This window comes from Peromyscus maniculatus, chromosome 2, assembly GCF_049852395.1.
Source record: "Peromyscus maniculatus bairdii isolate BWxNUB_F1_BW_parent chromosome 2, HU_Pman_BW_mat_3.1, whole genome shotgun sequence".
NCBI lineage: Eukaryota > Metazoa > Chordata > Mammalia > Rodentia > Cricetidae > Peromyscus > Peromyscus maniculatus.
The window spans coordinates 39,722,324-39,737,708 of record NC_134853.1 but is presented as its reverse complement, the minus strand read 5'-3'; the positions used below and the strand labels follow the sequence as shown (position 1 = coordinate 39,737,708).

The window sequence follows — 15,385 nt, the reverse complement described above, 5'->3', positions numbered from 1 at the left end:
TGAAGCTTGACTCTGTAGTTGCTGTTTGAATTCCTAAATTTTTCATTTCCTGAATTCCCTCAATTTGTGATTTCTTTATTGCATCTATTTCCATTTTTAACTCTAGAATAGTTTTAATGTTTGATTCAATTGTTTGTATTTTCTTGGCTTTCTTTGAGGAATTCATTTATTTCCTCTTTAAAGGACCTTTATCAACTTCATATAGGTGCTTTTAAGGTCTTTTTCTTGTGCCTCAGCTATGTTGGAACAATCAGGGCCTGCTGTGATAGGACAGCTGGGCTCTAGTGGAGACACATTGTCCTGTCTTTCATTGTGTCTAGGCATCTGAGTTTGGGGTGATTATAGGTCCAGATGCTGATTTCTAGGTTTGTCTTTGTTGGGTGGGTGTTTTGTTTCTTGCTTTCTGTTTCCTCTGTGGATTTTCATAGCACCTCTTATAAAAGAAAGCATCTAGGGGCTGGAGAGATGGCTCAGAGGTTAAGAGCACTGGCTGCTCTTCCAGAGGTTCTGAGTTCAATTCCCAGCAACCACATGGTGGCTCACAACCATATATAATGAGATCTGGTGCCCTCTTCTGGCCTGCAGGTGTACAAGACAGCAGAACACTGTATGCATAATAAATAAATCTTAAAAAAATAAAGAAGAGAAAAGAAAGCATTTAATTGGGGCTTGCTCCTATTCAGGGGGTTAGTCCATTATCATCAATAGTGGGAAGCATGGTGGCAAAGAAGCAGACATGGTGCTGGAGAGGTAGCTGAGAGTTCTACATCTGGATCTGCAGAGAGCAGGGAGAGAGTGAGAGAGCCACTGGGCCTGGCTTGGGCTTTTGAAACCTCAAAACCCATCTCCTAGTGATGTGTCTTGCAACAAGGCCACACCTACTTCGACAAGACCACATGTCCTAATCTTTTCAAATAGTGCCACTCCCATGAGATTATTGGGGGCATTTTCATTTAAACACCACACAGAGAGGGTTTCCTTGTTTAGCCTTGCCTGTCCTGGAACTCGCTCTGTAGATCAGGCTGGCCTGGAACTCAGAGATCTGCCTGCCTCTGCCTCATAAGTGCTGGGATTAAAAGCCTGTGCCACCATGCCTGGCTTATTTTGAATTAAGTTTTGTACAGGGTTAGAGATATGAATCTAGTTTCATTCTTTTTCACTGCATATACACTTTTGCCAGTACCATTAGTTAAACAGGCCTTTCTCTATTGTATCTTTATACCTTTGCCAAAATTTAGATATCCATAGTTATTTAGGTTCCAAGTCCTTTATTCTGTCTCATTGATCTTCATTTCTGTTTTGTGCCAGTACCATGTTTTCTTTGTTATTATAGCTTTGTAGTAAAATTTTAAGTCACATTTTTTTTTTTTTTAATACCGCCAGTAGTGTTCTTGCTACTTAAAACTATATAGCTCTCTGTGGTCTTTTATATTTCCTTATGAATTTTAGGATTTTTTTCTTTTCTTTAGTTATATGAAAAGTATCATTTGCATTTGTGATAGATGTTCAAGTATCTCGGTTGGAGAATATATTCATTTGGGTACATGCCCAGAAGTGGTATAGCACTGAATCTATAGATGACTTTTAGTAATATTGTCATTTCACAACATTAATTCTGCTGGTCTAGGAGCATGGAGACTCTTTCCATTGTCTAGTGCCATCCTCAGTTTCTTTCTTTATTGTCTTAAAGTTTTCACTGTAAAGGTTTTTCAACCCCCATGGTTAGGCTCATTCTTACATAATGTTTTTGCATAAATTTCATTAGTATTTTTATGTATATGGGTATTTCATCTGCTTGTATGTCTGTACACCACCTGTGTGTCTGGTGCCTCTGGAACTGGAGTTACAGACACTTGTGTGTAGCAGGCTTTCTTTTGGGCCACCAGCTAGCTCCCAAATCATGACATGGAGACTTATTATTAGTTATGAGTGCTTGGCCTTATCTTATGCTTGTCCCTCTGGCTCTTACAACTTAAATTAACCTGTTTCTCTTCATCTATGTTTTGCCTTGGGGCTTTTTACCTTTCTTTCATTTTTATGTTCTACTGTGTGTTTGGCTGGCTGGTGGCTGCCTGGCTAGCCAGCCCCAGGTGTCTCCCTCTCTTTCTCTCTCATTCTCTTTCTCTTGAGCCTACATTCCTCCTCCTAGTCTCTCTGCCTGCCAGTCCTGCCTATTCCTCTACTGCCTAGCTATTGGCCATTCAGCTTTTTATTAGACCAACCAGGCAGGCAAGGTAAAACAGCAACACATCTTTACATAATTAAACAAATGAAGCATAAACAAATGTAACACATCTTTACATAGTTAAGGTAATATTCCACAACAGTTGTGAGCTACTACATGTCTGCTGGGCATTCAACTAGGGTCCTCTGGAAGAGCAGCTGAGTGCTCTTAACCACCAAGCTATCTTTCTCTCTAGCCAGTGCTCTCCCTGTCCCCCCCCCCCAATAATTTCTTTGAAGTGATTGTATAACTGGGATATTTTTTGTTAATTTCTTTTCAGAAAATTCATTATTGATATATATATATGCACACACACACACACACACACACACACACACACATATATATATATATATAAAAGCTACTATTCTTGCATCTTGTTTTTGTATCCTATAAATTTAATGAAAGTATTTAGCAGATCCAAACGTTTTCTGGTGGAATCATTATGAATATTTAAGTATAGAATGAGGTCATCTTCAAATAGAGGAACTTGACTTCTTCCTTCCTATTTGTATCTCTTTTATATCCTTCTCTTATCTTATTCCTCTAGCTAAGACTTCAAACATTATGTTGAATGAAGTGGAAAGAATACACACCTATATATAATTCCAGATATTAGAGGAAATGCTGTCATTTTTTCCCATTTAGTATAATGTTGGTTATATAATTTGTCTCATACATCTCCATAAATAAAAATATATGTATATATATATATATATATATATATATATATATATATATCATTATGTTGAGGTATGTTCAATCTGTTACTAATTTCTTTAGGACTTTTATCATGAAAGTATGTTTTTTGTTGACACATACTAGGTTCATCTGGGAAGAGGGACAAAACCTCAATCAAGAAAGGAACAATTATTTCTCTGTAATGGGACACAGGTAAAACCATGAGACACATGGAGATACATAGATTAATAGAAATGGGTTAATTTAAAAGAGCTAGTTAGCAGTAAGCCTGAGCCATAGACCAAACGGTTTGTAATTAATATTAAGCCTCTGACTGGTTATTCATGTACTGGTGGGTGGGAGAGATTTATCTGTCTACTTGTCTCATCATAACCCCTCTGTACTATTATATTTATTATATATGTATTATATAACAGTATATATAAATATACTTCAAAAAATTAAAGCAAAAACCTCTTTAATTGTAAAAAGTGACCTTTAACTTGAGACTATGACTTGGTGTTTTCTCTTTTTGTTGTTGTTGAAATAAATATATTATTACTACAAGTCCTCTTTAACTATTTAAACAGAATTCAGAGTAATGCCTAAAGCATATTTGTGTATAATAGATAACAACTGAGTGATTAAAGAAATTTTGTTATCATAGAGCTAGGACTGGTGATTTACTACACCCTTATGACACTCTTAATGACATGGATCAAACTCCAACTCATTCTCACAGTTTTATATGCTTAGCATATTGAATTTGAGGTAAATATAGCCTACAATTACAGACCAATATTTCCACTGTTACTGACTGATGAATATTAGTTACATTATATAACCCACACAACAAAGAAAATGTGTTCTCACAAGAAATGCAACACCATATTTTGTATTTTCTGAATCTCATTTACTCCATACAAATTCTTCCCAAAATAGAGAAGCCATTATTGGTATTAACACTCAACTGGAAGTTCGTCATTTAATACAATGTATATATTTCTGTAAATTAAGGTATAGTTTGTAACTATATTTTGCAATTTTTCCCCCAAAAGTATTACTAAAAAAGATGATGGAAAATAAAAACAACTATGGACTAGAACTATTATAGTTCTGTTTTTGTTGTTGTTCTTATAAATTGAGTCTGGACCTTATCTTTTTACCATTTTGTAGAACTAGTTTTGGTATTGGATAGGCAAGGACTTAAGATATAAGGAAATGGGGGAAAACTGTGGTTGAATCTTTACATCTCGGTTTCATACTTTCAGAATGCCCTCTGTGGGTAAATATTCTTGAAGCTGCCATTATGTTCAAGCATTACCAGAAATTAAAGCACCAGGGCATGTTCCCACTTATGTACACTAAGGAAGGGTCTGCATCCTCAAATGTGCTGATCAACCCACTTGCACTGTAATTTTGAATTCCCCCCACTCCGTGGGCTTTCTTAGTGAATCATTGGAAGAAATATCCTTAAACGGAGATCCCATCCACCATGGAAGGTCATAAACTTGTTCCCTTTTAAATATCATTCACTTAATAACTATTCATAAGAATCTTAAAACCCAGCCGGGTGGTGGTGGCTTTAATCCCAGCCCTCGGGAAAAGACAGGCGGATTTCTGTGAGTTTGAGGCCAAGCCTCTAAAGAGTGAGTTCCAGGAAAGGCACCAAAACTACACGGAGAAACCCTGTCTTGAAAAACCAATCAATCAATCAATCAATCAATCAATCTTAAAACTCCACAAGGCAGAATTCAAGAGACTGCTCCCTACCTTTGGGCAGCCCACTCCAATCACTGGACTATTTGCTTATCTTTTTCAAATAAACTGTTCAAGTTGTCTGTTACTTGACTGATTTTTTTATTTCCTTCCAAAAGACAAAAACTCAGGGACCCCATAATGTAGTGGTTCTTAACCTTTTTAATACAGCAACCCTTTAGTACAGTTCCTTGTAGGTGGAGTTTTTGTCAGGGCCATCAGCCAGCTTACAAATAATCACACTGAGACTGACTAATTATAAATGCTTTGCCATTAGCTTAGGCTTGTTATTAACTAGCTCTTACAATTTAAATTAACCCATATTTCTTATCTGCATTCTACTATGTGGCTCAGTACCTTTTCTCAGTATGGCACGGTCAACTTGATTCTCTCTGGCAACTCTGGTGACCCCACCCTCCTTCACAGTGTCCTCTCCATTTGGCCCTCCCACCTATCTTCTTCCTGCCTACCTACTGACGAGTTGGTTCTTTATTAATCCAATGAGAGTGATACATATTCACAGTGTACAAAAGTATTATTCTACCGCAGTTTCTCATGTTGTGACTGCCCCAAAGATAGAATTATTTTCATTGCTATTTCATAACTGTAATTTTGCATATCTGGTATGCGACCCTTATGAAAGGGTCATTTGACATCCCAGAGGTTGAGAACCACTGCAACAGTTTTGCTAATTAGTTTGCAAGACTACAAGAGCCTATCTTATAAAAACAAACTTAAAATAAGTTGACTTTGGATTCTTCTGGATTTCAAACAACCTAGGAGCAATATTTAGATTGATTTCCTCTACTACGTCTGTTGGTTTGGCCAGTGCCTTGCTCATAAAAATATATTTTAAAGGCGTGAATGTAACTTGTTTATGTAGCTGTTCTATAGTTGATTTGGAGGCTGGAAAGATGGTTCAGTGGTGTAGTACTTATTATTTTTTCAGAGGACCTGCATTTGGTTTGGGGCAGCTCAAGCTGGCAACTACCTATAATGCCAACTCCAGAAGGAGGCCCTCTTCTGGCCACTGCCAGTTCTTAAAAATACACATACACATGAAAACAAAACAAACAAAAAATCAAAACCTTTACAGTAACTTCAAAAAGGTTTAGTTAGATTTAGAAACAACTGCCAACCATTACAAATTGTCTCACCTTAACTATGTAATTGTTAGTAAGAGCTAACAGGAGCAACTCTCTTGCAAGACAGTGAAATAGCAAGAGTATCAAAAGGCACACGGTCTTTTCTATATTACTTGTATTAAGACAAGTACTTAAAATCATTTAGTTTTGGAGTCAAATATATGTTTGGCAGTGTAAGTTCATTAGCTTTGAATCCTGGCCGTGCTGCCTTGTTGTGAGAGCTGGGTCAGGGATTGGCTTGGTCAAATCTTCCTTACCTCTAGGGTGGCTGTGATACACATCACAGAAGGTTAACTTAACGCGGTTTCTGGCACACAGCAGGTGCTCAGTATGGCCCCCATCATTAACTGTAAGGCAAGTTAGCAATTCAGTGCTAGTCGGAGCAGGAAGATGAGCCAGGCATTGTAACAGATTACCAAAGCCCCAAAGCTAGAAACTGCTCACATTATTTTGGATTACTCTTCGCTTCATGAGACACCACTTTCAAAACCAAACGAAGAAGCCGAATTTTAACTCAAAATATCCTCTAACGTTTCAGGGTGGAAGCGAACATTTTTCAGAACGTGGTGCCAAAGCTTAAAAACAAAGCACGATCTCACAAAAATCGACGCCATTCCAAACACTGTACTAGCTCGGTTCCCGGAAACCGGAAGCGAGGGTCCGTATTCCGCGGTCGTCGTCGTGCTGTAGCGCGACAGGGGCGGGGCGAGGCCGTAAAGCAACGCCGAGCCCGCCCGGCCTCCCAGGGCGCCCTTGGAAAGACCGTGGGTCATGGCTGGCGTGGCGCGGGGCAGCGGGGCCAGCCTGGACCTGCTGCGGTCCCTGCCGCGCGTGAGCCTGGCCAACCTGAAGCCCAACCCTGACTCCAGAAAACGGGTAAACGGATGGCAGCGGTGCGGGAGAGCTGGGCCGCGCCGCCGGGGTGGAGGACGCGCGTGCGCCCCGCGGGCCCTGGCCCCCGGCCTCCCGCGTGCGCCCCGTAGTACGGCTCCGGCTGAAAATGACCAAGATGCCAAGGGTGCGGAGGGCACACTCCGGGGAACTGCAGCATGGTTCATCCGCAGACCCCTCCAAACGGAAGTCCTTTAGCAAAGTGCCTGTCTCAGTGTAAAGGCCCTTACTGACTTTTTACTTCAGCTGTCCTAGGTGCAGCCCACGGCACAACTAGGAAAGCTGTTTTCTGTCACCTCTTATTGTAACTCAGTTTATTGCTTGTAGGAGGTGATAAAGTAAAGTAAAGGGAAGATATTGGTACGGAGTTAGAAAACACCGAAAGAGCACCCGACTCTACCGAGTTGTAATCAGCCAGTTTTTAATTTAAGGTGCAGCTGTCCTTGGTTCCCGTGGTCGGATTTGGGACTGAGGCACAGCTTAAAGGCGAGGAGGGCTTAAAAGGCAGGTCGCGATTACTTCATATCTGAGAACTGCCTCACTCTTTGCCACGTAGGGAGTTTACAGAAACCAAAGCGGTTAATCAGTTTTACAACGGCTTTACAATTCTGGGGAGGGGGACAAGGAGTCAGGGTCACCAGGAGCTTATCTTTTAGGAATTGGGAATGGGTTCGTAGCACACAATGGCGTTTTCCTTAGCTTGGCACACAGTACCTAACTAGTACTGGTTGGATGAATAAAAGGCATAGTAAAGAAATGTGCTATGGGGTGAACAAAATCCTGAAATTCACTTTTCCTTGTAGGAAAGACGTCCGAGAGATCGGAGAAGAGGCAGGAAATGTGGCAGAGGCCATAAAGGAGAAAGACAGAGAGGAACTCGGCCCCGGCTGGGCTTTGAGGGAGGGCAGACTCCATTTTACATCCGAATCCCCAAATACGGATTTAATGAAGGACATAGGTAAGGGTGTCTTTTCTTTTGAAGTACAAATCCCTAATTTCCAACAAGAATTGCATAAATAAATAATTTGGTAGAAACCTTATATTTACTTAGAAGCAAACTTGTTATACTGTTCCTCTGAATAATTTCCAGTAAGGAAACTTAACCTAGATTGTGTGTGTGTGTGTGTGTGTGTGTGTGTGTGTATACATACACACGTATACATACACACACACACATATATGTATATATATATAATGTTTATGGTATATTGTAGCTACCATTATTCTATAATCTGTTACTTTGGGTTAAACCTTTGTGAGTTTACTTGTTTGCGTGAGTGAAGTAAATGTTTAGAGAGGTAAATTGTTTTTAGTGGAACAAAGGAGGCACTAGTGCTTTATGTGTTTGTATTGTACTCATAAGTTTATTTTAAACCATCAGAAATGATGAAGGAAAACACAAAACAAAGCTTTTGATTTGAAGAGGTTACAGGAAGATTACTTGGTGTTTTCTAACTATTATGTTCCTGTTTTACAGTTTCAGACGTCAGTATCAGCCTTTGAGTCTCAGGAGACTGCAGTATCTCATTGATTTAGGTCGAATTGATACAACTCAACCTATAGACTTAACCCAGCTTGTCAATGGGAGAGGTGTGACCATCCAACCACTTAAAAGGGATTATGGGGTCCAGCTGGTTGAAGAGGTAACTCTGGATTTGTTTTGTTTGCTTGTTTGTTTTGTTTGGTGTATAGACACTTTGCCATAATAGTCTTTCCTTATCTGTGAGGGACACATACCATGTGCATGCTTCACTGTGGTCATTACCAAACTGTATAAACTGTATCCTTCTTTTTATATAGACATATGATAAAGGTTAATTCATAAGTTAGGTGTAGTGGGAGGTTAATAATAATTTGCTACAGTTGTTAGAAACCTTAACTCTTTGAAATGGAGAACTCCATCTCTCTGCTTAAGGTACACTGTAGTTCCTCTTTGTCATATCAGAATTGTTAGCATCTCTGTTCTTGTACGGTAAGAGAGAAATGTACAGTATTAAAATACTATGGCAGGGTGATGGGTGGGTAGCAGTGTAAAAATGATATAGAAAGGTGTAATTCATGTCAGGAAGGGATGGGGTTGAGCAGCACAAGACCTCCTCATGCTCCACAGCACAGTTTACACTCTAAAATGTACTGGAGATGCACTGTCCAGCTTGCACAGGGTCTTGGTTTGATTCCTAGCCTTGTAGAGCCAGTAACCGAAACCATGGAAGGTGAAACTGAGAGACTGCTTAATCAACACTTACCCCTTCTTGGGGGCTGGAGACATAGATCAGTCGTAAAGAACATTGGCCAATCATCCACAGGACCTGGGTTCAAGTCCCATCATCCATATGGTCGCTCACAACCATTTGTAACTTCAGTCCCAGGAGATCCACCGCCTTCGCTGGCCTTGATGGGAAGTGCATGCACGTGGTATGCAGATAGTCATGCAGACAAAACATACATACACACAGAATAAATACAAACATAAAAAATGTAGTTCATGCTAGCTGTGGGTACAGAAAGCTGATGTACATTCAGGCCACAGCTTTGTCTTCTGCTTCTGTGAATCTGTACATCTTTCTCCCTCATTGAAAAAAAAATTCCTTAAAAATTTTTTTAGATGGTTTTGTTTTTGCTTTTCAAGACAGGGTTTCTCTGTGTAGCTCTGGCTGTCCTGGAACTCACTCTGTAGACCAGGTTGGCCTCAAACTCACAGAGATCTATCAGGCTCTACCTCCCAAGTGTTGGGATTTTTAAAGGTGTGCGCCACCACTGCCTGGCTAGATTTCTTTATTTTATATGTATGCGTGTTTTGCCTGTATGCATGTGTACCATAAGTATCCCTGGTGTCCCCAGAGTTCAGAAGAGGATGTTAGGTGCCCTGGAACTGGACTTACAAATAGTTGTGAGCCACCATGTGAGTGCTAGAAACCAAACCCCCAACCCTGGAAGAGCAGCAAGTGCTCTTGACCTCTAAGCTCTCTTTCCCACCCCGGAAACATTTTTCTGGAATTATTTTTGTTGTTTGAGGCAGGATAGCTCTGGAAGGCTGTCCTAAAACTCACTGTGTAGACCAGGTTGGCCCCTGCCTTTATCTCTTCAGTGCTGAGATGACAAGCTTGTGCCACTACATCTGTTTACCTACCCCACACTTTTTAAAAAATAGTTTACATTGCAGGGTGACAAGAGCCGGCCAGAAACTCAAGTGCAGCTTGTGGCCCTGTCCCCACTCTTAGAAGCACACTCTAGGTCTGCCTTTTCCTGCCCAAAGCAGTTTTCTTTTTATTGTTTTTATATGTGTGAGTGTTTTGACTTCATGTGTGTGCCATATGTGCTCCTGGTGCCAGCTGAAGCTTTGGCTCCCCTAGGACTGGAGTTACAGACACTATGAGCCACCACATGTAATGTAATAAAATCCTGGCTTTCTGGAACAGCAGCTAGTTCCCTTAACTGCTTAGCCATCTCTCTAGCCTCCCAACTAATTTTTCTTATTATCTGGTGCACAACTGCGCTTCCATTTTATCTTTCTATCACCTAAGCCTTGTAAAGGTAGGTGCTTTATTATAGTTTCAATATTGACAATCTTAGCTCCGAAAGTTAATATTTATGGAAAAAAGGAATGAATTTAATCCCATTTCAACTTCAGTAGAAATTTCTGTTACACTGATTGACCAACAATTCATAAATAGATTAACTACATAGCCAAATAGTAACTTAGTGTCCACTAGAGGGAAGTATATACCCATGGAAGAAGCTTTTCAAGTTCTTTTTTTTTTTTTTTTTTGGTTTTTCGAGACAGGGTTTCTCTGCGTAGTTTTGCGCCTTTCCTGGAGCTCACTTGGTAGCCCAGGCTGGCCTCGAACTCACAGCGATCCGCCTGGCTCTGCCTCCCGAGTGCTGGGATTAAAGGCGTGCGCCACCACCGCCCGGCTTTTCAAGTTCTTTAAGACTATGAACCTAAAGATAAGCACTTTCCAGGTCTCATTCATTGTCTGATGTGATTCCAGCACTTGAAAGGCTGAGGCTGGAAGATTGCTGTAAGTTTGAGACTACCTTGAGCTACAAAGTGAATTCTAGGTGAGCCTTGGCTGCATTATAAAACCCTGTCTTAAAGAAAAACAAAACAAAGCAAATCCTAATAAAACCGGTTAAGTTCATTTGGAAAAGCAATACTGAAGACATGATTGAGCCTCAATATTCTACTATGGATGTGTAAAGAAAAAGACATGTACTTCATAGAAAATTCCATAACCTTGGCAGTATTTAAATTGCATGTCTCAGTATGCTTTAGGTACGTGTATATTATGCTAGCAGACATTATACTGAAAATTCTACACTGGGCCAATGATTGAATAAATGTAGTCACACAGTTATTGTAGCTTGTACATTGTTTGCCTTTTCTGAGTTTAGATTTGCAAGTAAATAGTGGATAATAAGATGGCTGTGATTTTAAGCACAGAATTATTTGGGAGTATATATTCTCAAGGAAAATAAAAGAAACCTGATTTGTAGACCTTCTTAAAAATGCAGTTTATAATACTTAAACCCTGGCACTAGCACCAGAGAAGAAGAGTGAGGTGGTGGAGCAGCAGAACCAGAGAAGTAACAGAGGAAGCTTTTTTCTTTTGTTTTTTGAGACAGAGTTTTTCTGTGTAACAGCTCTGGCTGTCGTAGAACTAACTGTGTAGACCAGGCTGGCCTCAAACTCCCGGAGATCCACCTGCCTCTGCCTCCTGAGTACTGGGATTAAAGGCGTGTGCCACCATTGCCTGGCCTCAGAGTAGTAATTGAAAAAAAAAAAAAATCACAAATTAATACATCAAGTCCCTAGTTTTAAATCAACAGTCTGTTGATTATAAAAATGCACACCATTATCAAATATAAAATGAAACTACATCCTATAGTTGATGGAATATTGAAATATATGAAATGTTCATAACGTGAGTGGAAATTAGTTTAGCCATACTAAAATGGCAAAAGCAATATGTTTTGAAGTTAGACAAATATTAGCATATACTGAGTGATGGGACTTTAAGAAGTTCATTGCTTCATCTTCTAGTGTTAAACATTCTGGGGGAAAATAGATGCATCCTCCATTTTAGAGAGTATAATAAAGTTGACAATGAGTACAAAATGGATCCCTCTCTCCCTTTTTTCCCTAAAGACAGCCAACCCCTTCAGTATTGTCAGATATTTTGTTTTCCAGGCTAGTCCAGACCCTTGCCTCCTCTATAACCTCCTGTTGCTTACTTAGGGATAAGGATGTTTTTATTTTATTATTAAAATTTTAAAAATGTTTAATATGTATGTGTGTTTTATCTGTATGTATGTCTATGTACCCCATATGTGTCTAGTGCCTGGGGAGGCCAGAAGAGGGCATCAGCATTGGATCCCCTGGAACTGAAGTTACAGATGGTTCTCAGGCACCATGTGGGTGCTGGAAATCAAACTGTGATCCTCTGGAAGAGCAGCCAGTACTCTGAACTGCTGAGCTGTCTCTCCAGTCTCAGGAAGATTTGTTTTTAGTCTGTATAATGGAGCATAATGTTGTAGTTAAGAACAGAGATGGGCTGGTAAAATGGCTTTGTGGGTAAAGGCCACTCAGAGCTGGAGACATGTGTTTAATCCCTGGAATCCACATAAAGGTAGAAAGAACCGCAAAATTGTCCTCTGACCTTAACATGCATGTTGCATGCTGTGATTACACACACACACACACACACACACACACACACACACACACACACTCACACACACTGGAATTTTCTTAGGGGCCTGCCCTAAGATTTCCTCCCAGAATCCTGGGGAAGATACTTTGTCTGGTGTGGGGTTATCTCAAGGAAAAGAATCTATGTACACCATGCTCTTTTTCATTTGTCCGTTTACTTTATCTCTCTAAGACAAAACTCTATCTATACAGCTTCAGCTCTGTCCTGACACCTGGTTCCTCTCTGTGTTACTTTTCCTGTCTTCTCATAGAGGATCCTAACTAAGCTTTCATGCTTTTGAAGGAGGTAGTTCAGGATAGAATTGCAGGTACTTTGGAGGGGGAAGCACAGCTGAAAACAGACCTTGTGCTGATTTGCCTTCAGCTAAGCTATTACTAACAGGCCTTGTTTTAACTTATGACAGGGTGCCGATACTTTTCAAGCAAAAGTTAATATTGAGGTACAGTTGGCTTCAGAATTAGCAATTGCTGCAATTGAGAAAAATGGCGGTGTTGTTACTACAGCCTTCTATGACCCAAGAAGTCTGGGTAAGTCTGTTTGGTGGTCAGTTTCTTCTTTATCTTATACTGCCTGTTTGCCTGCCAGTTTCCTTTTGAGTGCTTCTGTCATGCTCACAGCTGCCCCCTTCAGGCCTCTTTGGGCGCTGCACTCATGTACACATAACACCACTGACATAAATGGGACTCATAATTAAAACTAAAAGAATCTTGAAATATGTTTTTCAGAGGGGTGTTAGCTCATCTCAAGTGTTTAAAACCTTTCATCCCTCCTTCTCCCCTCTCCTTTCTGTCTCCCTTTCCTTTTCAAATTATAAAAAAATGACTTTTTTCAGCCTAGCTTAGATAGCTCAGTAGGCAAGACTCTGCAAGTCTGATCTTAGTTTGATCAGGTGGAAGGAGAGAGCCAATTCTTGAAAGTTGTCATCAGATCTCCATGTGCAGAATAGCATATAGGATAATAATAAAAAAATGAAAAAAATTATAAGGAGTTGTTTCTGTTTTCTTACTTAAGCCTGTTTAACAAGAAGTTCTTGGAATTCAGTTCTCATCTCAGTGAATTAATAACTAAAGAATGTCCAACATAGTTATTATGTATAAGCCAGTCTTTACATCTCTCTTTTTAAAATTGTTTCTAGACATTCTGTGCAAGCCTGTTCCATTCTTCCTGCGGGGACAGCCCATCCCAAAGCGAATGCTCCCACCAGAAGCACTGGTGCCATATTACACTGACGCCAGAAACCGAGGCTACCTGGCTGACCCTGCCAAGTTTCCTGAAGCAAGACTTGAACTTGCCATGAAGTATGGCTACGTTCTTCCTGATATCACGAAAGATGAACTCTTCAAAATGCTTAGTGCTCGGAAGGATCCAAGGCAGATCTTCTTTGGTCTTGCTCCTGGTTGGGTGGTGAATATGGCAGATAAGAAAATTCTAAAACCTACAGATGAGAATCTCCTCAAGTATTACAGCTCCTGAACTCTCTTCCAGTAAGCAGATGTGTTGAGAACCAGACAGGAGCTGAAGCAAGGCTTCTTGTGGGTCTCCAGTCCTTGGGGTTGATAGTAGCCATCAGTGTGGTCAGGTCTGATTTAAATCACAGGCAGTAAAAGCTCCACAGAGGAACTGGACCTTTTTGGGTATATGTCTCAAAAATTCAAATGGGGACGGTCTTTAGAAAGGTGATGTTAAAAAATTACTTAAAATCATTTTCCCTCCCTTTTTGTTTTTGTTTGTTTTGAGGTAGGGTTTCTCTGTATAGCTCTGGCTGTCCTGGAATTGCAGTGTAGACTGACTAGGCTGGCCTCAAATTCACAGAGATCTGCCTGCCTCTGCCTCCCAAGTGCTGGAATTAAAGGTGTGCACCACCACTGCCCAGCCTAATTTTGACTACTTTAAAACGTCCTTTTACTGTCCATCCTTTTATGGTCTTTTCTTACCTGTTCTGTTAGAATGAAGGGCAAGTGTAGAGGATTGATTAGTAGTTCTGGGAGCAGGTGCTAAGGAGCTCTGGTTCTTTTTACACAATATCCCCAGTGAGTCCCCAACAGGGATGGAGAGGTTCAGAATGTGGCTGATAGCTGGTGAGTAGCTACAAAGGAGCTTATCAGTAGTGGAGCTAGAGAGAGAAAGAGCACAAATGAATTCATTTTCACAGCACTGGTAATATAGATAATGGTCAAACCATTACCACTTTTTTTTAAGAAGATAGTGTTCCAATTGATAAAAATTTATCTCAGACTTCAAGACATTTCAGTTAAATTTAGAAAACTTGTTCAATGATTATATAAGCCATATGTAAATAGGGATTTTGTTTTGGGTGGTGGTTTTTAAAAGACTGGCCTTGACCAGGATCCTGAGTCCTAGCGATTCTCTTGCTTCAGCTTTCCTAGCAGGTGGGACTACTGTGCCCAGCTTAAACTCAGTTACTGTAAAAGATTCAGACGTGAGCAAGCTTTTCAAAGAGAAATTGTGTTCAAATCTTGCAAAAGCTTAATTTGCCTTAAGTGATTATAGTTTTTGTTTGTATGAAACAGGGTCTCATGTATCCCATGCTATCCTTGAATTCCTGATTCATTCTTCCCATGTGTTGGGATTACAGCATGAACCACCATATCTTGTTGAGCAATTAAACGTTGATCCTGAATAATTCATTATAGTTCTTCCACAGTTAAAATGATCCTTAAAATAAAACGCAAAAGCTCATAAATCATGCAATGTATTTTTTTTTTTTTTTTTTTGGTTTTTTGAGACAGGGTTTCTCTTCGTAGTTTTGCGCCTTTCCTGGAGCTCACTTGGTAGCCCAGGCTGGCCTTGAACTCACAGCGATTTGCCTGGCTCTGCCTCCCGAGTGCTGGGATTAAAGGCGTGCGCCACCACCGCCCGGCCATGCAATGTATTTTTTATTGACTTTTATACCTTATGTTTTGCTGACCTGGGCTCTAGTTTATAAAGTGGTACACATGCCTAGAGTGTGT

General features: G+C 40.2%; 1 protein-coding gene across 3 annotated transcripts in view; it reads left to right on the top strand.

Annotated features, from left to right (window-relative positions):
- The window catches only part of Mrpl15 (mitochondrial ribosomal protein L15), a 29,625-nt gene extending 14,505 nt beyond the window's left edge, over positions 1-15,120 (top strand). The window contains exons 2-7 of one of the 3 annotated variants that reach the window (XM_076563974.1): positions 3,050-3,118; positions 6,347-6,684; positions 7,503-7,657; positions 8,177-8,342; positions 12,817-12,940; positions 13,549-15,120. In XM_076563974.1, the coding sequence (XP_076420089.1) occupies positions 6,580-6,684; positions 7,503-7,657; positions 8,177-8,342; positions 12,817-12,940; positions 13,549-13,886 (888 nt within the window). In that variant the 5' untranslated portion in view covers positions 3,050-3,118; positions 6,347-6,579 and the 3' untranslated portion in view covers positions 13,887-15,120. Of the gene's footprint in view, positions 1-3,049; positions 3,119-6,346; positions 6,827-7,502; positions 7,658-8,176; positions 8,343-12,816; positions 12,941-13,548 lie in introns of those variants that run through there. The other 2 variants (XM_006994179.4, XM_076563975.1) reach the window with 2 other exon arrangements.
- Positions 15,121-15,385: the final 265 nt, after the last annotated feature.